This window comes from Anser cygnoides, chromosome 5 (genome assembly GCF_040182565.1).
Source record: "Anser cygnoides isolate HZ-2024a breed goose chromosome 5, Taihu_goose_T2T_genome, whole genome shotgun sequence".
Taxonomy (NCBI): Eukaryota; Metazoa; Chordata; class Aves; order Anseriformes; family Anatidae; genus Anser; species Anser cygnoides.
Window position 1 is genome coordinate 19483189 of NC_089877.1, and position 23200 is coordinate 19506388.

Below are 23200 nucleotides of genomic sequence, written 5' to 3' on the forward strand. Positions count from 1 at the left end.
TCATTAAAGAATAGAAAATACGACTTTGTTCTTACATACTTCAAATTGTTTTTCAGGTGCCTTTTAGTTTATACATTAGATTTCCCTGTAATTTTACTTATCAGTCAAGGCAAAAGTCCATACAGAGAAGGCAGCACTTCATGTACCTGGCCTTGATATTAAGCTGTCTCTGCAGTAGGTTTTATAATGTAGCTAATGATTTATATTTGTAGTTTTAGTTTCTTCCTTGTACCATTCATCTGACAGCATGAAGAGTTTGTTTGCACTTAAGTAAATGTGATTTCCATTTTCAGTACTTTATGTAATTCTTCAATGGTAATAGTTTCAGGATTCTGGTAGAAACTCAACTGAAAAATGTTTTTATGCTTTTTCACAACTACTAGGTTGTGTCATACACTTTCTGAACATTCTTCTGTCTTCTAAAAATCAGCTGTTACATAATCTTCATGTATAAAATAGATGTCTCTTTTTGAAGTCATAATACATAGTTATAAGCACATGTTTCCAAAAGGAGATTCTGACTTCTCTGTATAGAAACAAATACATAATGAAGAACCCATCAGTCAGTAATAGCATAAACCTGAATTAATTTATATAGTATTAGAATTTTTGTGGTTTAAATCCTGAAGTTCTAAAATTACACAATGTTTAAATTCCTTCTTTTGCTTAAAAGATAACTGTTCCCTGACTGTACTCAGTTTTTTTCATTGTTTGTTTTTAAGGATTCTCATCGCTTTGGAAAGAACATCCAAAAAGCAATGGTTGACATCATGGGTTTATTTAACCACAGTAAAAACTGTACAAAGTGATTTGCCGTATTGGTGCAAAGCAACCTCCTGTTGTCGGAATGGGGACTCTTCTGAACAGTGAATGAAAGCAAGGCTTGTCAAACAATAGCTGGTGAAGAAACTGAGTCACAATCCTATTGATCATCTATGAAAACCTTAGCAGTGGCTTGAATGTTTCATGATTTTTTTCCAATATTTTGGAAGAATTTATTTCCACAAAGGGTGTCTTTTGAAATCTCGTATGTTTCTAGGGATGAAGTATAGCATTATTGCATGAAGGTATGTGTATTCTAACTCCTGCAGTTTTCCCTTAATTAGTATACCCCTGCTCTTTTTTTCCCTTTCTTATAATTGAGTCTACTTCCCTTCCTGAATGGAAGGGATAAAACATATCAAGTCTTAAACTCAAATCCTACGACAGGTTTGATTTGGTATGTATTGATAGTAGAATGTTCTTCAAAGTATCTGCTGCTTTATGTCAATGAATGACAAAACTTGTGGCTATTTACCTTCATTGACTTCCTTAAAAGTAATTTCTTCAAAAAGTAAAAAAATATATATATATATACGCACACACAGTGAATCACACCCCACTAGTATAATATAAACCCAGTGCATCACACTCAACTAGTGTAGTGGAATTTTTCTGTTTTTTGGAAACTATGTGCTACAGTGAGTAGTAAAATATTATGTAAATTAGAAGGTATCACATTTTTCTTACTACTTACAAGCACGTTTGCCACATTGTTGATTTTTGTTTCCATATAAATGGACCTGTGTGCTTGTTCATGCCAGTGCCTTAGAAAAAAAAAAATTCTAAACCCAGGAAAAAAATCTTATGCTGGGAGTCAGTTTTACATTATTTTAGTGGTGGGTGAGGGGAAATAGTAATGCGTATCTAGTTCTGAAATTATGACTAGGTGGGTATGACATAAGTAGACTTGAATATCTTTGTGTATGGTGCAGCTAGGTTCAAAGCTCTAATGAAATGATTTCATATTAAATAGCAAAGATCATTCTCTATAAAATGCAGGAGTAACTGTTTCAGAGCTACAGATACTCATCAGCTTATTTTGCTGAACAGTGTCAGTGCTCAGCTGAGGTAAGTTTGAGTCCCAGGGAACTGTAAATTTATTTAAACACAAGCCTGTTGGATTGTCTGGGAATCAAGGCTGCCTGTAGAGTTTGAGCAATTGCAGTCTTCCTTCTTTCAGCCTGGAAGGGCCAATACTATGTGTGGCCAGCTATCTACATGAGAAAAGCTGTGAAGGCAGTAGAAATCAACTCTAGAATGGGGAAATCCTAGCCTTATCAAACCCGTCCTGGGAGATGCCCTTGATCAAGCAGTTTCTGGAGGATACAACAAGAAATTAGGGTAGGGAAGTAGGGTGGACAATTTCACTGAAAAAGGGGGCATAATATTTCCAAGTGCAGAAGTAAAATGGTTACTATAAAACCGAAGTAACTTGGTGTGTGATGCTTCTCTTCCGCAGGCTTTATTGGTGTCATTGCTTTTTAGATCATGCAATGCAGTGTACCTGGTAGGGCAACAAATTCATTTTTCTGGGAATGTAAAGTACACAATGTTTAGTAATACAGTAAGTACTGCTCCAGAGCTATGCTAATTTTGAAAGCACTCTGGGGAATGATACAAAACGTCTCACTAGATTTTTGGATGTTTTCTGGCCAGTATTTCTAACTTTATATGCCTCTTCCTGTGTTTTTTTTGCAATGTTCTAGATATTAAAACACTTGTGTGTATGTTTGAGGTAGGAAACCTCAACAAAGATCCAGTATGCATACTTAAGCAAGTATATGCTTACATAAAGGACCCCCCATAGAAATTGGCCAAAGACTCTCATTATTCGATTGGATACAGTGTGTGGGAAAGGAGATTTTGGAATAATCCTTACTGCAGCTGACAGGCCTGGCATTTATCAAACTACTGCAACAACATTATTAGTGATATATTCTTTTGGAGCTGCAGAAATAATGCACTGTTTTTGTATTGACCACTGACCAATCCATACGTAAATTAACATAGGGCATATTAGCTTGTAGGATTTCAAAAAAAAAAAGTTTAGATTTGACTCTCAGGTTTTAAATGTTTCAAGTCTAATTGTAGTTAGTGCAGTTATCAATGCAATTTTACATTCTTAGAGAGTAAGTATAATTGGCACAAAGTTGTTTTTGTAAATGTAAATGTTTAAAAGAGTGGTGTTAAATGTATCTTTTTTTAATTTGGGATAGATCATAATTCCTAAACAGGATTTTATTTCATTCCTTAAAAACATCAACAGTGTGTAAATAAAATATGCTTTTTGGATGTAAATCTTAGCAATCCACAGTGAATGTAGGCTATTAATAAATAATTAATTTAAATCTTGATGTTCAATATGTGTACATACAGTAAAACTACTTGCTTCTTTGCTCAAAAGCCATAGGAATGTAATTGAAATTACTTAGAGCTGAATGAACTTTCTAGTACAATGTACTTTATTGTTGGAGTAACATGTTTTAGAAAAATGATTCATCCATAACTAAACCTTGAATCCCTTGAATCACTTCTCGATTAGTGATAAGAGTTCAGGTTAGGATTGACTAGGTAGTAAAAGTCAGGTTGAATGATGATAAATTAACCTGTTTATTAAATAGCAGTGTGGAATTGATTGAATACCTCGAATATGCGTTTTCAGAATTTCTTGATTCAGCTATTTAATGCAACAGAGTAGGAGAGCTTTGGTGCATTTAGAGGCTACCATTGTCCAGAATTAAAACCATTCCAAACTGAATATTCCTTTAAGGGTTGAGCTTCTGAAGGACGAAACAGGTGTGTGCCTGACCTTGAAAATCATGATTCTAATTCAGCCCTTGTACCAATTGCTTTCTTGTATAAAATGTATTAAGCTGTTTTTTTATCTTGTTCACTTACTCTACTGTGGTTGGTTATTTACATTCAATACTGTGTCAATGTTCTACCCTCTTCTGTGACTTCAAAAAATAAAGTTTCACAATTACCACTACTTAGTAAAATGTTTTTGTGTCTTTTGTATCTTCTTTCTGGCTCCCTTGCTCCCATTTCTGGGCTTGTGAAATAATTGCTGTTAAATCCAGTTAGGAATGGTAGTAGGAGACTATTCAGTGTATTTTAGTAGTTAAATTATTTTAGTAGTTTCATAGATGTTTTAGCAGTTATGTAAATACTTTGCTAGGTAATGAACAATTTTTCAGGGTCAGTAGAAAGAAACAACATAAGTCTTTAGTCCAGCTTTTTTTATGAGGTACAAATGGCTGCTGGAAAGTTTCTGTGAAACTGTCTACAAGCCAGTAAACAGCACTGGATTTTGCTTTACAGTTAATAGTAATCCAGTATAGTAGTGAGTTTTAGAAAGGGCTTTAGGAGCAGAAGTTGGAAGCCAGCTATTTCACAGAATCACACAATCACAGAATAGTTGAGGTGGGATGGGACCTCTGGGCCCATCTGGTCCCACCCCTGCTCAAGCAGGGCCACCCAGAGCAGGTTGCTGAGGACCATGTCCAGGCAGGTTTTGAAGATTTCCGAAGTGGAGACGCCACAGCCTCTGAGCAGCCTGTGCCAGGGCTCCATGCACAGCACGGAAGGGCTTCCTGATGTTTAGAGGGAACCTCTGTTGTTCCAGTTTGGGCCCATTGCTTCTTGTCCTGGCGCTGGGCACCACTGAAAAGAGCCTGGTTCTGACCTCTTTGCACCCTCCCTCAGGTATTTATAGACACTAATAAAATCCTCCAGGCTACCTGCAGACTGAACAGGCCCAGCTCTCAGTCTCCCCTCATAGGAGGGATGCTCCAGTCCCTCCATCAGTTGTGGCTGTTCTTCAGGCACTCTCAGTAGCTCAATGCCTCTTGTATGGGGCAGCCCTGAACTAGACCCAGTATTCCGGGTGTGGTCTCACCAGTGATGAGTAGCAGTCTTCCACATAACAAATTATACCTTTGGCTATAGCAAACAATAGCTTATCTAGTACCAGGGCTTTGGGAATCTTTGACTTCTTGTAATGTGAGATAATTTCTGAGAGAGGAGGAAGAGCAACTCCCATCTGAAAGCCTCCTGCTCCACATTGAAGGACATCCCCTGAAACAAGAGTTGAAATTTAAATAGAACTGCCATCGAGTAAAGTGACAGCCTTTGCTATTCCTCCATATTTAACAAAATTAAAAAAAAAAATGGGTAAAGAAAAGTACTCTCTAATGTTTATGCAGTGTATAGTAGAAGGAAAAGCAGTTGCTGGGTCATAATTTGTACAGCTGGAGAGTAACTACTGCTCTTCTCAGGACACAGTAGGAAATTTTAATGTGCCTGCAGTGTTTTGGTACCAGATGCCCTGAACAGTAGTGAACTAAGGTTTACTCTTTCGGCATCTGCCTTGAAATACTTAATAGTTTTGGTTCGTTTTCCATTTCAAACTGCCTTGAGCGCCCTGCGTGGGGGCAGAGGCTTCCCTGTGTGGAGAGCCGGCGGCCGTTGCCCGCGGGCGGGGCGTTATGGCGCGTGCGCAGCACCGGTAACGGCAGGGGGAGGCCGTGTGTGCCCCGCGCCCTGAGGGGACGGCGGCGGCCCCCGGGGAGGTGAAGTCGCTGGGGAAGGGGCAGGGTGCTCCCACGGCCGTGGAGGTGGAGCGAGGGGCGAGTCCTGCCCCGGGGGTGGCCCCGAGGGGGTCGTGATGGGTGCCTGTGGGGCTGAGAGACCTCAGCCGTCCCTGTCTGGCTTATCCTAACGCTTGAGCCTCCCCGCGTTGGTATGGTCTGAATCCAGAAATAGGAGCGATGGCAGCTTAATGTTGGCATTGCCGTACATAAAGGGCAGGGAGGAACCTTGTCTGCTTCTGGCAGTAGTGACACGAAGAGCATTTGCTCTCACTGGGCTGCTTAGGGCTGTGAACTTGAAGCAGTATAATTATTGCTCTGCAAGCAACACCTCTGCCCAGGCACTGTGCTAGGACAGATTCGATTGCTATTTGGCTTTAGTCAAAAAAAAAAAATAATAATCAAAATTCTGATTTAAGACTGAATGCTGTTAACATGTTTAAAAGTTACAAGGACATGTTCTTATGGTACAAAGCAGCTGTTTGTGTTGGAGTGGTGGCCTGTATTTTCTAAAAAGCAGATTCAGGACCCTAACAACCACTTGCAGTGTTCTATTTTTCAGTTTCATGTTAATTGAATCAATCTTTAGTATTGCGTGTACTTAGTCTATTTCATTCAATTCTAGATATAAAAGCTATTCAGAAGAATAGTGAAATAGAAAATGTAATTATATTCAAATAAATGAGAAGGAGCTGATGGACTGTCTATGACTATGGAGAATCAGATATTGCTCGATATAAGATCGGTTATCGATGGCGGACTTGTAACTGAAATATTTAGTCAAAATAATCCTTTTATTTCTGAAAATTTTAATCTGGAAACTGCAGTAATAAATAATCAATTCGAAGATGGATTGTCATCTAGTCAAGGCAATCATTTATGCACTGTAAATGTGGGAGAGACTCTGTTGGATCACTTCAAGTATCCTCCTACCATTGAAAATCAGAATGCAATAGCAAAAGCTGAAATATATCCAGATGGAAACAACAGCTGTGGTAATGAAGATCTTGGAAATTACAAGGAATTAAATCTTCCAGAAGAAGATGAACATACATGTTCACCTTATCTGCCTTCAGATGGTGTCCATTTTCTTTCTTCTGCTATGACACAGCATAAAAATTGCAGTGTTCCAAATTCAAGCGTTTTGTCTTCAGAAGGAGCAGTCGATCAAAATGTCAGAACTATACCAGTAAGATTAAGTGAAATAGGAATTTTGTATGTGCTTATTCGTGCTTGAAATGAGGGGAATTGCCACATTAAAACTTACTTGGGATCCACATTATATTTAAAGTTACATCTTAAATTTTATACTATAACAAACTTAGTAGTAAATACAGAAATAAATTTATGTTTTGTATTGCCATGAATAACATGCAGTGAACATACAGTTCTGAGTGTTGTTTTATATATTACCATTGGTATTAGCAAGTATTAGGTAATTGTACAAATTACAAATAATATATTAACTTTTAGTTCTACAGGTGACTCACTTGACATCTTAAAAAGTATAGTCCAAATGAGCTAACAATTAATTAATTTGCAACAGTAAATTGTGGTCTGTCTTGTTAAATCTCTGTAGAGAAAGTAGTTTTGTAAGTGGTGTACTTTCTACATTTGGCAAAGTTTTTCTGTGTATTTTGAAGGTAATATGTATGTTGGTTCAGTTACTATCTATAAAGTATTATCTATCATTAAACTTTCTGTGATGCTCACAGGACCAAATCCATCTACTTTATGCAGACTAATCATATGTAGAATACTTTTGTGTGCTGCTATCCTTCTTTATGGTTGTAGAGTATCTACAGAAATCTTTCTGCAGAAATCCCCTAATTTTGTTTTTGCTCTGTGAACTGCTATTAGAGGAGCACCGAAGCTTTGTCTGAGAAACTATCTTGAAATCCCAGCAAGGTGCCAGTCTGAAGTCATGTGGCAGCTGTGGGGCTATCTGTGCAGGAAACCTCCCACCACAGAACCCATTGCTTACACTACTCAGCCCTCTGCATTTCACAGTGGCATTTCATCCTGAGATGCTCAAAGTCTACCATGACATTTACCTTACATGTTTTAGGTTTCTTTCTGATTTCAGGTTATGGTTTAAAAGGATCTCTGGCTTCGGAGTTTCTCTACGCTCATGCTCAGTATTATCAATAGTTCTTTAATAACCAAGAAAATAATAATCATCTTAAGTCTTTTGACCTTTTGATAAGATTCAAATTTCTCCAGAATATAGAGGTATCAGTAAGGCACAACGGTTCCTTTATTCAAAATCAAGCTGCAGGTAACAAACATTTGTTAGCCTTGGGTCTTCTATACAAAGGGTCTAAAAATGAGATTTAGAAAGAATCTTTCTGACCAGCTGTCTTCCTATTACCCTCAGAGTTTACCACACTAAATCTGTGTTTCCTTAATCTGTCCTGTTTCATGAAGGTATTAGAACAAAATTATAATTGGGTTATGAATACTTTTACTGAAATGAAAAAGCTGATTGGTTGTGTCTATGCTGCTTGCTCCCAAACTGCTGTCTATATTATGTGGAGGAAGTAGAGAACATAAAGACAGACAGCAAATTGTCCAATTCAAACAATTTCAATCCTAATTTGAGACTAAGAAATAGTTGGTTTTTATCTTTTCCATTTTCTCTTTAAATGCTTTATTACTGAAAATATGAAAGTAGGTATTAGGTATGATGCTATTATAGTTACAGGTATATTAGATCTGAACCATTACTGCATGTTGAACAGAAAATGGAGAAATAATATTCACCTTTCAGTGGTAGCTGGTAATGCTGGATGCAGCATTTATGTGCTTAATTATATCTTGAAAATGTAAATAATTTCTAGTTTTGAAGGCCACTATAAATCATTTTTGTTTATTTGTTTGGCTTTTTAAAAATGGGACATTTAATATATAAAATAGTTATAAATTAAACATTCTTTTCTTCAGGTGTTTAGACCATTAATAACTCCAGCTGCAGGTGAGAATAACTGTATTTGTTATGACCAATATAAGGGAATCCAAACCAGTCCTATGCAGTCAAAACACTTGCCAGATTGCTTAAATGGTAAGTGCCTCAAGTGGCTGAGTGGGATTTTTTTTTCTTTTTTTCCTCCAATAACCTTAGAAAAGCATTTAAATAGCTAAATAACATAATTTCTAGATTTGGGAAATTGCAGTTTGAGCCATTTCTGAAAATGTTAGTAGAGCTAAGAAGGCTTGGAAGGAAACAGAAGGTTTGAAATGGATCACCATTTCATTGTGTATGTTCATGTTGCTTCAACCATGTAGTTGTCTTCCTTTTGATTTTTTTCCTTGCTCCTATACCCCTTCTCCATTCATTCAGGGGAGTGTGAAGAAAATATTTCTTCTTGCAACAAAATTTCCCTTTTGGATTTTGTCGAACAATGTTTTTATTTCACTTTGAAGTCTGACCAGAGGTGTTAAAACTGGGGTTTGCACTGATATTGCTGATGATAGTAAGCTCCGGAGTTGATGTATTCTGCCTGTTCACAACCACACTCAGGGCTAAACCTTGGTCTTGTAAGTGTAGTTTTTCCTGAAGTCTGAGTGGACCAAGAACAGTGAAGAAAGTTGCCTTCTTTTTTGATGTGGAATGTAGTCCACTCTCTCTAATGTTATCAAGGAGACTTATTTAACAAATATCCTGTATTTGCAGGGTGATACTTCAAATCTGTTCTTTCTGTGATATATTGTTGTGGAATTCACCTTTTACCGGATGTTTAAAATTTATAATACCATGTTGGAACGATGTAATGTGGCCCGTGTTGTTTTTCGTATCCCTCAAAAGAATGATTGAGTTTCCTTTTTGTGTACCAAGCCTTGTATGTCAGCCAGTGTTAAACAGACAGCGTACTATCATGTAGATGCTATCTAGCAAAGCAAGTGTTCTCAAGTTGTTCTTTCTGGCATATAATGTCCCTTATAATGCATTTGGTCCCCCAGCCATTTTTTATATGTTAGCAATATACAGTCTTTACAATGGATGCTGACATATTCATCAGCCTTGCTAATGTAATGTCATTGCTAAATGAATTTTACCAGATGGGCACAATAAACCTTTTAGAGACATCAAACAAACCCATACTGAAGTCTTGTTTTTCCCGAGTCTGTCACAAGAGAATATTAAATATTCTTTTATAAGACTGTAATGCCATAGTGACATGAAAATCTGCCTTTATTAACACTATAAATGATCTCTTTGTATAAAAACACTGATTTCTTAGTAAACAAAATATTCTTTATTTTATATACTAGAATCTTCCAGCAATATTTGTGGCTTACCTCAGACTAATGCTTCTGTCTATGATGAAATAGTAAGTATGCATTATTTTTTTTTAATTTATTGTATTTGTTTGGAATTCAAAGTAGATTTTAAAGCATGGCTATTAAGATGTAATACTTGATGTTTCAGTCTGAGGTAAGAGAGGCACTTAGAAATGTTATTGAGAATTACCAAGACAGAACAATTTTTTACAGTTCAAATGTTGGCGAATCTGGCTGCAAGTTATTAGCATTGCATGGTGTAGTGGAGGAACCCAGATGTTTACACAGAAATGGTTCTAACTCTGTGGTGATTGTATTCTGTAACTGATAGCAGAACTGTATGCTAAAGAAAATTTTTAACTTATTTATACCACACATGCACCAAAAAATCCCACTTAGTAAGCCCTTTGTCAAGACTAATAAGACTTCCTCAGACTCACAGTCTAAATTTTATCAAGTACAGTGCTATTTTGTATATAACATATTATTTTCTACTTGCCTATACTTGCTAGAAGCAAATATGATAATATGAAAATTACCTCACAAAGGAATCACTTCTAAATAAGTGAAATGAAACCTTGAAACAGAATGTGGTTTTCTGCTTAGGGAACCGAATCTTAGACCAGCATACAAGAAAACTAGAGTTAAAAAAAAAAAAAAAACACATACAGAACATGCAAAACACTCCCCATGCAACAATTTAGAGAACCAGGAGTCCATCTCAACTAGCTTGAGGAGATACAGTATGGTACCTCAAGAGCTGCTTCCAGAACCAAACAAAGCGAAAGGGTCAAAAAGCAAACAACTTAATGCATAATGAGTTTGTCTGAGAGACTCCAGTCTGTGATTATGCAGCTTTATGAAAACCTTCATATCTTTATGTTAAGAATTAAAGTTTCTTAGATGAAAGCTAATCATTAGTTATTTATTCCAGGTAATCTGTCAGTTGGAAGGAGGTACTCAAATACTCTGCATAAAAAATTGTGCCACACAGGAGCTAAAACCAGTTTATCTATTGCCCCAGTATCAAGACCAACATAATTATCTTCAGTCTGGTAAAATGAAAGTTAAAATTATCTCTTAACATGTCAGATAGCAAGCATATCATGGTTAATGTGCAACTGCATATGTTTACGTTCTTACACAGCAACAGTGGGAGATGAGCCAAAGTTAGTATAGCTATCACAAGTTATTACATTACTTTATAACTGAAAAATGCTAGGCACTTCAATGTAATAAGAAAGATGAAATGAATATGTTGAATACAATGCAAGCATAAATATTTGCATACATTTGCATTTACCCTAACTTGCCACCAAGTGTCACTGTTTCTGTATAAAAGAAGAGCAGCTTTGAGGGCTCTCAGGTATACTTTAGCCTTGGGATTTAAAATGTCCCACTGATTTTTGCATCTTGAACTTGAATTACCATCCATTTTTAAAGAAGGTGCTTTCTGAGGCCCTAAAGTTAATGGTTGAGCTATTCCGATGTTTAGTGGAGTAATACATTTTCATCTTAGAAGCAATACAATACTTGAGAGGATATTTCTTTACCGAAATATAGCTTCCTCAGAAACATAAACATGGCTTATTTCATTATTTATCACTGCCATTTTAGTTATTTAAATTGTTAATAATTATGTATTATTTTATTAACTTTATTACAGTGCTGTATGTTGATGTCAATGTGAAAATAAAGCCTTTTAATATTAAGCACCACACAAGCACAGATACTGTTCTCAGTATCAATAGATGCTGAGTGTTTACATCTCAGTAGGTGCTCTAAGTGTAGAGAATTTTTATTTATATTTATCAAAGCGATAACCAGGCACATTCAAATTAAAGGAAAAGTTCCTATAAAAGAAATTCAAGCTCTTGTTCATTTGCTGTAATATTAGAGAAGAAAAAGCTGAGGAGAACACTTTTTTTTTTTTAGTTTTTATTTGTTTGAGCTTTTTTCCGTTTTACTGATCTTCCTAGCAAGGAAAAAGTGTAGGTCCAGGAATTATATCTAAAAATTTCTAGGAACTAATATCTTCAACTTTTTAATTAAGCTGTCTTTTGACTTTCTTTTTTCTATCTTTCTTAATTTAAATGGGAAAGAAGTAAATACAGGCCTAAGATTAATCTTGTAATCTCAGTATGACTAATATTTGCTTTTTACTACATAGGCCAGGATACTCATGTACTTCAATGCAGTTCCTCATCAGGGCTTACACAAAGACTTACTCTTACAGCTATGGATTTCTCCATGTATTTTTAGTATTTCTTTTTTTCATAAGTTAAAGATCTCCATTACAGATACACTGTCAAAATTCTAGAAATTCATAAAATAAGAACTTGGGATAAGCATGTTTCAGCCATTTTTATTATCTTATCAAAATATTATAACTCTATGCCATTATGCCATTTGTATTTTAATGTTCTTGATGTCATAGAGTAAAAACAACCTGTGCACAAATTCCTAGCTTACAAATTGGTGATGGATTCTTCTTTAGGTTTTTTTTTTTGTGTGTGTGTGTGTGTGGTCAGCTTTTTATTCTTGTTCTTTGCAATGAAAAAAACATTTCTGGAGAGAGAACTTCTAGGCCACAATTCATTCATTCATTCATTGACACAATTGTAGAGTAAGTTTGGTTTCTAAAGTAAATTATAACAGGAGGTGCAGACAGAAGACAGACGGTGTCAGGAAAGTAATATTTTTTATGTGTATAAGAAGTTCAAGCTACCTATTTGCAGGTATGTTTAATTAAAAAAAATATTTATGCAAAAAATAAACTGTATACACTGAGTAGTTCTGCAGTCTTCAGGTAAATATCTTCTTTTCAGATGTGGGCAACCCTGTAACAGCTGTATTGGGGCAGTATTTGCCTGTTTCAGGTAAACTGGATCTCAATGAGCAAGAGGTAAAGAAGCTTTACTCTTTGCATTTATTAAGTAGCAGCATACATTCTTTTTACTTTTCTTAATATGGGTCATTATGTCTATGTCAGGAATAGCAACTATGAATTTTCTAAAGACAGTTTAGTTAGTCTGGACAGATTAGTTCTGCATCCAATACAATTTCTGTATATAAAGGTATCACAGAATCATGGAATAGCAGAATGGTTGAGGTTGGAAGCTTCTGGAGATCATCCACTCCAGCCCTCATGCCAAGCAGGGTGACCCACAGCACGCGGAGCAGGATGGCATCCAGGCAGGTTTTGAATATCTCCAAAGAAGGAGACTCACAGCCTCTCTGGGCAATCTGTTCCAGTGTTCTGTTGTCCTCACAGTAAAGAAGTGTTTTCTTGTGTTCAGATGGAACTTCCCTGTGTTTCAGTTTGTGCTCGTTGCCTCTTGTCCCAGATTCAGAATTTTCTGGAAATAATACCAAAATTAAATATATAGTTTTCCCTGAGAAAAAATAAATGTATTCCAGTTTTCAGAACTTGAATTTTGTATTTAAATAGATCATATTATTTCTCAGAACTGTTATGCAACTCTTTTGGGGGGAGGGGGTAGGAAGGCATATTGGCTTTTACAGAAGAAGGGGACTGTTTTCTTCCAGTAGAATTCTTTACACTCTCCTCTTGATTAGGATTTAGTAGTCATTACATCTGATTAAATCATAATTCTTTCACGTTTCTTTTTTGCTGACGGAGTAAGTGGTAGAAAAGTATTTCAATTTATTTTTAAAAATGAAAACTGAACAGAAGACCAGAAATCTTTGCAGATGTTTGATTTCTAGTGTGTTACTTCCAACAGAGCTGTTAGCAAAAATCACTGCAAATTTTTACCTGTTAACTTCTGATTTATGTGAAATGAATATGTGATGTCAGTACAAGCACAGCAGATGGGTTGTGAATAGCAATCACTGTCATAAAGGAGGGAATTGAAAACCCAAGGGCCAGAGGGAACAATCAACTATAGAGTTTTTCAGCACTAGAAGTAGTATATCAGCATATTTGTGCCTAAACATTCTGGCATAGTGATATAGGCAGGACAGCTATTCTTTTCTCTTTAATTTTATACTCACTCTCTTGTTCCCTAAATTTCTTCTCTTGCTTTAAATATATTAATTTTCCTCTTCCTTATGGTCAGCTAGATTAATCACCAATTAAAATAACCATGATTTACAGTTACTCACAGCCCCTCATTTTACGTGTATTAACAGCATAATCCTATTTGTTCTTCCCTTCTCTCTCCATAACCAGGCTGTTATTAATCGTATATCTGAAGAGACAACAGATCTGCAGTCTGTTTTGTTGGCCTGTGATCTAATTCTTTTTTAAAAATTTGCTTAGTCTTCAACCAATTAGATGTCATATGGTAGATTAACATAATGTAAATTATCAAGTCACTAGCCAGTTTCAGTTGACTACTGGAAATAAAAGCTTCTGAACCTAGAATTATCAGTATGTTGAAAACAGTAAGCTAATACTGCAGCACTGAAAGCTGTTCTTGGTACTTCGCGCTAGGGGAAATGGGGATCCTGACATACTGAGCAGTTTCACAGAGGAAATGCATGCAATTTTAATGGCTTTGTATTTCTATGAGTTTTATCACTATTCATGGCAAACAAAGCATCCTTGGAGCATTTTCTCAGTGTTACTTTATCTCTTCTAACTCATGGGAGTCTTTTTTAAAACTTAACATAAACTAGTTATATGCATTTTATCTTGAACAGTTTGAACATGGATCCTTACAATCGGTAGCTAGCACTGCCACATTCCAGCCAGAATCAAACCTGCAAGTGAATGTGCCTTCAGCTGGGTAAGATGAGTGAAACATTTAGTCCATGATGACTTCTGAATTTTATACTGGAAATGACTCCTAGACATCTTTGTGTTACATGGCTGCTTCTCTCTTGTAACACAAATGCAGTTCTGTACAAATGCTTTCTGTATATATCTTGGTGGTCATGAAGCCTGTTGCTGGTGGTCAAGGCTGTCTAGCATGGTTCCAGGGTTTCTTAGGATCAATGCAATTGTGGTGTCCATGTGTCTGAAAAACAGTTAATTTTCTGAATTAGTGAATATGTTTCCAAATGTAAATAATGTGCTTTGCCTATATTTCGAGCACTAATGGAATTCTTTTAATAATATTTAATTGGAGATCATTGTTAAATACAAGGCAGATGCAACCCCAAGGTGAGAGGTGAGAACACTTTGCAGTTGCTCAGCCATCACTGGATTCTGTGACTGGGGGCTGATTTGCCCCAGGTAGTGACAGCTGGCGGGTAGCAGGAGATTACAGGTTATTTAGTCTTCTCTTTTTGTCACCCGCTCTGTGACTCTACATTCGTTAAGTAGCTCCAATAGTGCTGAGGGAAAAAAGAAAAAGGTTTTATTGTTTTAAATGTATAGACTAAATTTCATAGTAGCTGTATTTGTATATTTTTTTCTATTTTTTTTCCTTTTTCAACCTGTGTAGGCTACCTTCTCATTCAGGGTTTACAAAGTCTAAGAAACCATGTAACTGCACAAAATCTCAGTGTCTTAAATTGTAAGTAATAGTTTATCAACATTTAATAAATGCTAGTAGCAGTGTATATATGAAAGGATAAACATACAATAAATGTATTCCACTGAACAGTCCATAGGTCTCAAAAATTACTCCTCTGATCCTGAGTTAGAAAGATCAATAATTTATGTAAACTAACGTTCACACAAGCTCAGAATTTAGTGCAGAGTTTTGGATGACTGAATATAATAAAAAATATGGAAAATACAAAAAGAAGCTAGAAGGTACTGATCAGTGTGTATCCAGAAAATAATTTATAGAATGTAAATTCTGTATAGTGAAGTATCTATCTTACTGCTATATATAAGAATATATGCATAAATGTTATGTACACAGTATTATTACATTTACATGCATAAATATTATGCACGTAAGATGCATGGAGCTGTGCACATAATGATTACAATTTGATTCATTTGTGGAGTGGGCATGTTTTACAAAATGTAAAATTGAATGAGAGAGAGAAGTTTTTTGTACAGGTTTGGGTATGATTAAATGACAGAGGAAGGGGACATTTTTCATGAATAGAAACCATAAATTCTGGCTCGAAGTAGAATAACATTTAAAAGCAGTTAATCTTTTCATTTCTTATTTTGTCTTACATGTTAATCACAGATATTGTGATTGCTTTGCCAATGGTGATTTTTGCTGCAATTGCAACTGCAATAATTGTTACAACAATCCACTTCATGAAACTGAACGATTTAAAGCCATTAAGGTAAAAAAAAAAAACAAACAAATCAGACCGGTATCATCTTTGTGAAAAATATGTATGAAAAATACAGCAGTATTGTTTTTTCTCTAGTAAAAGTCCTTGAAATGTTATTTTTATATTAACTAGCACTCTATATTTTTCTTACGTAAATAAATAAATAAATATACGTATTTAATTTCCTTTTATAGAACTTCTGATACTTTGGATTAAAACCATTCAGATAACTGAATGATAATTTTCATTCTTGGAAGGAAGTATGGAACCCCAAATTTAATTTCAGAAATGTTTTCACTTGAAGGAAAATTTATTGTGTCCCCAAATTAGAAGTATTTAAAGGAAAACAAATTATCATTATCCAAATTATTATTCTCATTGACAGATCTTCTGCAATTTTCTGTGCCAGTCTTTCTGGTTGATTCATCAGCAATGCAAAGGTCATGCTTATCACAGCAGCACTGAACCCTGCACTCCTGAGAAGTAGTTTGCTTCTACATTTGGAAACTCTGATTTATTAATGAAAGATAGAGTACTATGGGGGCTGATTTTTGTGTGTGTTTCAAACTGCACAATCTGGGTAATAATTTAATCTACTTTAGACGTATATATGTCTGTTATGTTTTGTAAAGTTTAGAGTGAAAATGAAAGGTCTTATTCTACTGCTGATACTTTAAAATAAGGATATATTAATGGCTTTGTTATTCTTGCATGCTACTCTCCAGAACCCGTTTGTGTCACTCAGATCATCTCTGGATTGTACAAGAATTTGATCTAATTAGATTTATTACTTTGCTACATTCGACCAGTGGAAGCTACAGCAGTTTTTGGGATCAATGTGCAACAACTGATTTTCAAATCAAATGCTCTTCAGTAGTTGTACTGATGGGGTTGTTGATGTCTGTCGATGTCTGTCTTTCACTGCTGCAGATGGCATCCTGGTAGAGCATACGAGATCTTGTCTGTCCCTGAAAAAAGCATATTAGCTTCTGTGCCATCCATAAATATTGGACATAAAGTGGACATAAACACTTTTTGTTTCAGGTTTGTCTCGATAGAAACCCAGAAGCCTTCCTACCAAAGATTGGGCAAACAAAACTGGGAGAAGTTAAACCCCACCATAACAAAGGATGCAATTGCAGGCGTTCAGGATGTCTCAAGAATTATTGTGAGTGCTTTGAGGTGAGTCAGGTGAATTTTCCTGTTGTTGATTATTACTTTAACATTGATTTTATTTTGTAACTAGTTCTTTCTTTGAATTGTTAATCATAATATTTTTTGAACATAGGGGTCACAGTCTCATTCTTGTCATGTCTTTGACTTCAAAGAACTGAATCTAGCTGAAGTTAAAACGTTTAGTATCATGAGCTCTCAGCCGATGCCTTGCTCCAGAAGTGAGGAATGGTTTTCATAGAATCATAGAATGGCTTGGGTTGGATCTTAAAGATCTTCTAATTTATCAGTGGGGATACACCCTCCTTGGCCTTTCTTTTCTGGCTGAAATACCTATAGAATCCCTTCTTGTTATTTTTTTTTCTATCCCTTGCCAAGCTCAGTTCCATTTGTGCTTTGGCTTTCCTGATCCCTTCCCTGCACGTCCGGACAGCATCCCTGTCCTCTTCTCAGGCCACATGTTCCTACTTCCACTTCCTGTGCATTTCCTTCTTGTGCCTCAGTTTGACCAGCAGGTCTTTGTTCAGCCATCCCGATTTTTTGCCCTCCCTTCTCACTTTCTTACGCAGGGGGATGGAGAGTTCTTGTGCTCTAAGGAAAACACCCTTCAAGAGTTGCCATCTCTGTTCAGCTCCTTTGTCCCTAAGGACAGTGTTCCAGGAGACCTCATCCACTAGGTCTTTAAATAGCTGGAAGTTCACTCTTTGGAAGTTCAGGGTCCTGACTTTGCTCTTTGCCAGGCCTGTATTCCTTGAGATCATGAACTCAACCAGGGCATGTTCACTGCAGCTCAGACTGCCTCCAATCTTCACCTTTTTAATGAGTTCCTCTGCATTGGTGAGCACCGGGTCCAGTAACGCCTCTCCTCTGGTTGGTTTGTCTAACACCTGGACCAGGAAATTATCCTCAATGCACTCCAGGAGTCTCCTGGACTGCTTACAGCCTGCTGTGTAGCTTTTCCAGTAGACATCTGGGTGGTTGAAGTTCCCCATCAGAATGAGAATGTGTGAGTGTGATGCTTCTTGTAGCTGAAGCAGGAAGGCCTCGTTAAGAGGATCCCCTTGATCACAGGGCCTGTAGTAGACCCCAACTGCAAGCTGTCCTTTATTGGTTTGGTCCTTAACTTTTATCCACAAGCTCTCAACTTGCCCATGGCTGTTTCTCAGAGGCATCTCTTTGCAATCAATCCATTCCCTAACATACAGGGAAACATCCCTGTTCCTCCTTTCCTGCCTATCTCTTCTGAAGAGCTTGTAGCCCTCTATTCCAGTGTTCCAGTTATGTGATCCATCCCACCAGATTTCCATGATAGCAAGCAGGTCATATTTGTCTACTTGCACCATTGTTTCCAACTCCTCTTGCGTATTTCTCATGCTGTGTACATTTGTGTAGAGGCACTTCAGCTGGGCTGTCGGTCGCATCACCTTTTCAGATGAACCTTTCCTAATTGCTTTGGGACAGCTCACAGTATTTCCCTGCTGTTTCCTAAAGCGACAATGCTCCCAGGTTTGCTTCCATCACTCAGAAGTATATCCCCTTCCCCTGCCACATTTAATTTAAAGGCCTTTAAATAAGGCCAGCCAGCTTGCTGCCCAGAACACTCTTGCCCCACTTGGCTAGGTGCACACCATCCTGTGTCAGCATTGCCCTGTCTCTTAAAAGTATGTCTGAGATCATAGAACTCAAAACCTTGAGCATGGCACCAGCCATGCAGCCATTGTTCACTTGGTCTGTTCATCTCCTTCTTCTTGGGTCCCAGCCTCCAAATGGGAAGATGGAGGAGAACACTACTTGCACTCCTGATCCCTTTAACATTTTTCTGAGGGGCATAAAGTGCCTTTTGATATTTTGGAGTCTCTTTGTTGCAGCCTCATTTGATCCTACATGAAAGAGTAGGAATGGGTGGTAGTCTTTAGGCCCCACCAGGCTTGGAAGACTCTTCATAATATCATGAATGCAGGCAATGTATTCTGCCAATCCAGGGAGTTTCATTGCTCAGTCCACAAACTGAGGGGAGCAGTCTGTGATTTGTCTGTGTACAGAGCAAGGGATTATCACTATTCTCCACAGAGAATCCTTGGAGGGAACTGATTTGCTTCCTCAAATTGATACTGACAGTCTCACTCTGGGAATATAAACCAGTATATCTAGAATAAGTCCCTGGTGATATAGGTCTAGTGGTTCTTCGGTTGTATGTTTAATTTAAGTTTTATATAATTTTTATACAAATATTCTGTATTTGCCAGGCTAAAATTATGTGTTCCTCTATTTGTAAATGCATTGGTTGCAAAAATTATGAAGAAAGTCCAGATAAAAAAACAGAGCTGACAGCGCTAAACTACATGGACATAGGAAGTAATGAAGGAAATAACCCAGTTTTAACATCAGCATTGGAAATATTACCAAAATTGGAGAAAGACAGGTGAATAGTTGGAAATAGTAATGCATAACCCATTGGTCTATCTTCAGTAATCTCTCATGTAACCAGTATCATATTTACCTAAGAAATAATGACTAAAATGACAGGTGGCTTATATAAAAGGAATTACCTTCGCATAGCTTTTTCCCTCTTAATTAAATAAATATCTAAAGGGGAGGCTATTCCTATCCCTGAGGAACGTAGTATGGAGACTTCAAGGACTTATGTATTAGTTCTGCTTTAAAAACAGAAGTTAGTTTTGTGTTGATCACATAATTAATTCTCTTCATAATCCACTCCAGTCCGTTCATTTCTAACAAAACCTTTCCCAAAGAAGTAGTAAGAAAATTGTTGTTATTATGTTTGTGGTGTTCAGACAATAATTATTTTGAAAATGTTTGAATAATTTCTGCTGTAGATAATGTATAGATTGGGTAGATGATGCCAAATTATGCCTTTATTTGAATTGCATAACAGAAAGAATAATGTTAATAATGTAGCAGAATACAATGTTAACAACTGGTAGTTTCAAGAGTTTATTCAAAGGAAGGGGTAGTAAGGTGCCATTTTGGGAATCCTTAAGGGACTCGGTGCTGTTTTCTTTGCCAGCAGTAGGCTGAATTTACTGTTAGTACCTTAGTTAAGAAGTTTGCAGTTTGTGTTTTAAATTATTTTCTGTATTTAAAATGAATATATTTTATACTAGCTTATTTTTTCTCTGTCAGGCTGAGATGTCTATCTTGGGAAGAAGTGAAAGCAACATGTACTTGTCTCCTGGTGCAAGCTGAAGAGGCAGAAAAACGAGGATACTCTGACTATCTAGGTGAACGCATGATCATGGAGGAATTTGGGAGGTGTTTATCCCAGATTTTACATGCATAATTAAAATCTGCAAGACTGAAGGTTTTCAATAATTTTCCATGTATTATAAAGCCAATGAGTATTAATATGGATATATTGTCAGCCTCCACAATTCTGCTCCTTAATGGTCTTACCTTGATCTTTCATAGGACTACTAATTTCATTGACTTCTCATGAATTCTTTCTGGATTATGCTGGTGTAAGTGAAATCCATGTAATATCCAGCATTTTTTCAAGTAACTTAATACAAAAGAAAGCTTACTACATTTTCTACTAAAAAAGATTTTCTCTGTACATATGATTTTCTGAAGAATTGGCCCAGTCTTTACCCAGACTCTAATTAAAAGTAAGTTTAACTTAAAATGACTTTGGATGTTTGTGAGTAGACATCCAGTAAAAACTGAGTAAAAATTTCCTATCTTATTTTGGTTATTATGTGAATGGTGAAGCAATTTAATTTCCAGTGGTAGTAGGTAAATCTGCTGTGTTTAGCTTTGGATCTTCTCTGGTTTGGCAACTTATTTCTCCTGTCAGCTGATGTACTATTTTTGGAAAAGAGAGCAACATTGTCAATTGGTTTGGTATTCATTGTCGGAAAAAAACATCTAAAACAATACCGGCATCCTTTTCTTAGTGCCACCCTCCCTCCTCCCCACTCATCTCGTACTCCCTCCCCCTAACTTTTTTCCAACAGTAGCTTTAGTAGACATAGAGCCTGTCTAATAGAAAGTAAGAATTTGACATCCTTTTTTCTCCTATCTTAAAGTACAAGAGTATGTGACAGAAAAATCTTTTATGAATCTTTTAAGATTATGAAATCTTATGAAAAGATTTTATGAATCTTTTATATAGAATTAAAATTTGCTGAAACCTAGATTTGCAATCCAGTTTCCCTAAAAGTTTGGAATAACTTTTGTTTTTTTTTATTTATTTTTGGTATGTTTAAAATCTAAAATGCTACACACTCAGTATGTATAAAAACTAAAATGTGTAAAATTTTCATATCTTCTCTGTGATATGTTTTCTGCTTCTCATTCTCACTGTTGTTCAATTTTATTTTCTCCAGCAGGAGTAAGCTATTTGCTGCCGTATTGTTATCTAAATGATTTGACAGAATATATAAAAAATAATGCTGTTTGGTTTTAGATGTATTTATGCTAGGTTAATAATATTTACTTGAATATTTCTGACTTTTGTGCTGAAAAGAATAAAGATATTCTCCATGTCATGTTGATTCATAAAAAAATTCTTGCCAGAATAGTAGGTAAGAATGCATGCTGTTTAAAAAATAATAATAACCTTTATTTTTGTGGGGAATATTGGAAAATTTTAGTAGACACAGAAAAACATTTGTGTCATTTTATAAAATGCTGTTAAATTTTCATTTGGAGTACCAAGTACAGTTCTGGTCATCTGTGCTCAAGAAAGATAAAACGTAATTTGGAACAGGTGCAGTTCTGAGAACTGGGATCAATGTGTGTGTGTGGAATATCTATCTTTAGAAACAAACAAAGGAGATTTTCTGCTTTACTCTAGGCAAATGAAGGCAGAGAGGAGATACGATGCCTCTTTATAAATAAATCCAAGGTATAAATATCAAAGAGGAATAGAAGCTGTTTAAGATAAAAGATGTCAGTACAAATCACATAAATTTAGAATGGAAGATAAATTCTCCTAACCATTCAAGGAGAAAGGGTTAGAATACTCTTCTGGATATAGTGTGGGCCAGGAATATGAACAATTTAAAAACAGAACCTCATAAATTTATGGAAAGAATTGCATAATTAAAACATATTTCCTGGAGACAGTATATTATGTATGTTGTATAAGAGCTTAGGTATCTGTACATTCGCATATTCAAGGGACTTCTGAAAGCAGAGCCAGTAGATTATATTTGCTTTGCATGAATCTCATACTTACGGCTTCTGCTACTCAACTATGGCATCCAGAAAAATATTTCTTCTTGCTATTTCATTCTTAGAACCCCTCAGTACTGAACATGAACAGATGTTGAGGCAAGAAGCAGGCAGACTGTATTCACTTTCTCAGAGGTATTAAAATGTTTAACTGTGCAGGCCTGAATTAATCACTTTGGGAACATGAAAGAATTTTCATCCACATGAGACAGGAAATTCAGGGGAATTTGTTTTGTTTCTTATGTAATGTAGGTCTTTTTTTTTTTTTAATGTTCTGCCAGTTCAAAGACATTTGATATTGCTGGTGCCCTCAATCTCTGACTCTTTCTGTGGCACAGTACTGTTTTGAATCTCTTGATTTATGTGTGAAATGTACAAGAAGTTGCTGGCAAGTTTGGGAAATGTAACGTGGATGTTCTGTGGGCCCTTCTAAACCAAACACAGACATGACTCATCAGCAGGAAGGGACTGTGTTTGAAGATCCAGCCCTGTGTGCCTACAAACCGCACCAACAACGTGCATGGTACCTCATCAAGAAGAGCAGACGAGCTCCTGTGTCTGTAACAAAATTAGCCTATGGTCCTACTTGTTGCCCAACAAGTCCATAGTGATGAAGTAAATACGATGTCATACCAGGAATTTAAATCAGTGAGTCAGCATCAACATGGTATATAGCTGGGCCCAGTTGTATCTGTGAAGTAGTTCAGGAAGGAGCAAAGGCCTCAGCTTAAATGGAGCTCCTGATTGATAATGGAGGCCCCCATCAAGGCTTCTCACAGCACTGGGGTCTTCAGAATACAGTCAGAACAATAGTTTTATTGTGCTGTTCCAGGTTGTTTTGATTAGGCACAGATCTCTTCAGCAGGGACGCATTTTACTCCCTCTCAAATAAACAGTCCACCACCATTTTATTCTTTATTCTCTAT

The 23200-nt window shown here is 36.4% G+C and overlaps 1 protein-coding gene across 4 annotated transcripts in view; it reads left to right on the forward strand.

The window, feature by feature from the left end:
* LOC106044877 (carnitine O-palmitoyltransferase 1, liver isoform) overlaps positions 1 to 20622 on the forward strand; it is a 57548-nt gene extending 36926 nt beyond the window's left edge. For 3 of the 4 annotated variants that reach the window (XM_048058716.2, XM_013195073.3, XM_013195075.3), the window contains exon 20: positions 723 to 3811. In XM_048058716.2, coding sequence (XP_047914673.2) covers positions 723 to 809 — 87 coding nt within the window. In that variant the 3' untranslated portion in view covers positions 810 to 3811. Of the gene's footprint in view, positions 1 to 722; positions 3812 to 14360; positions 14447 to 15811; positions 15915 to 16949; positions 17088 to 19324; positions 19501 to 20222 lie in introns of those variants that run through there. The other variant, XM_048058718.2, reaches the window with a different exon arrangement.
* Positions 20623 to 23200: the final 2578 nt, after the last annotated feature.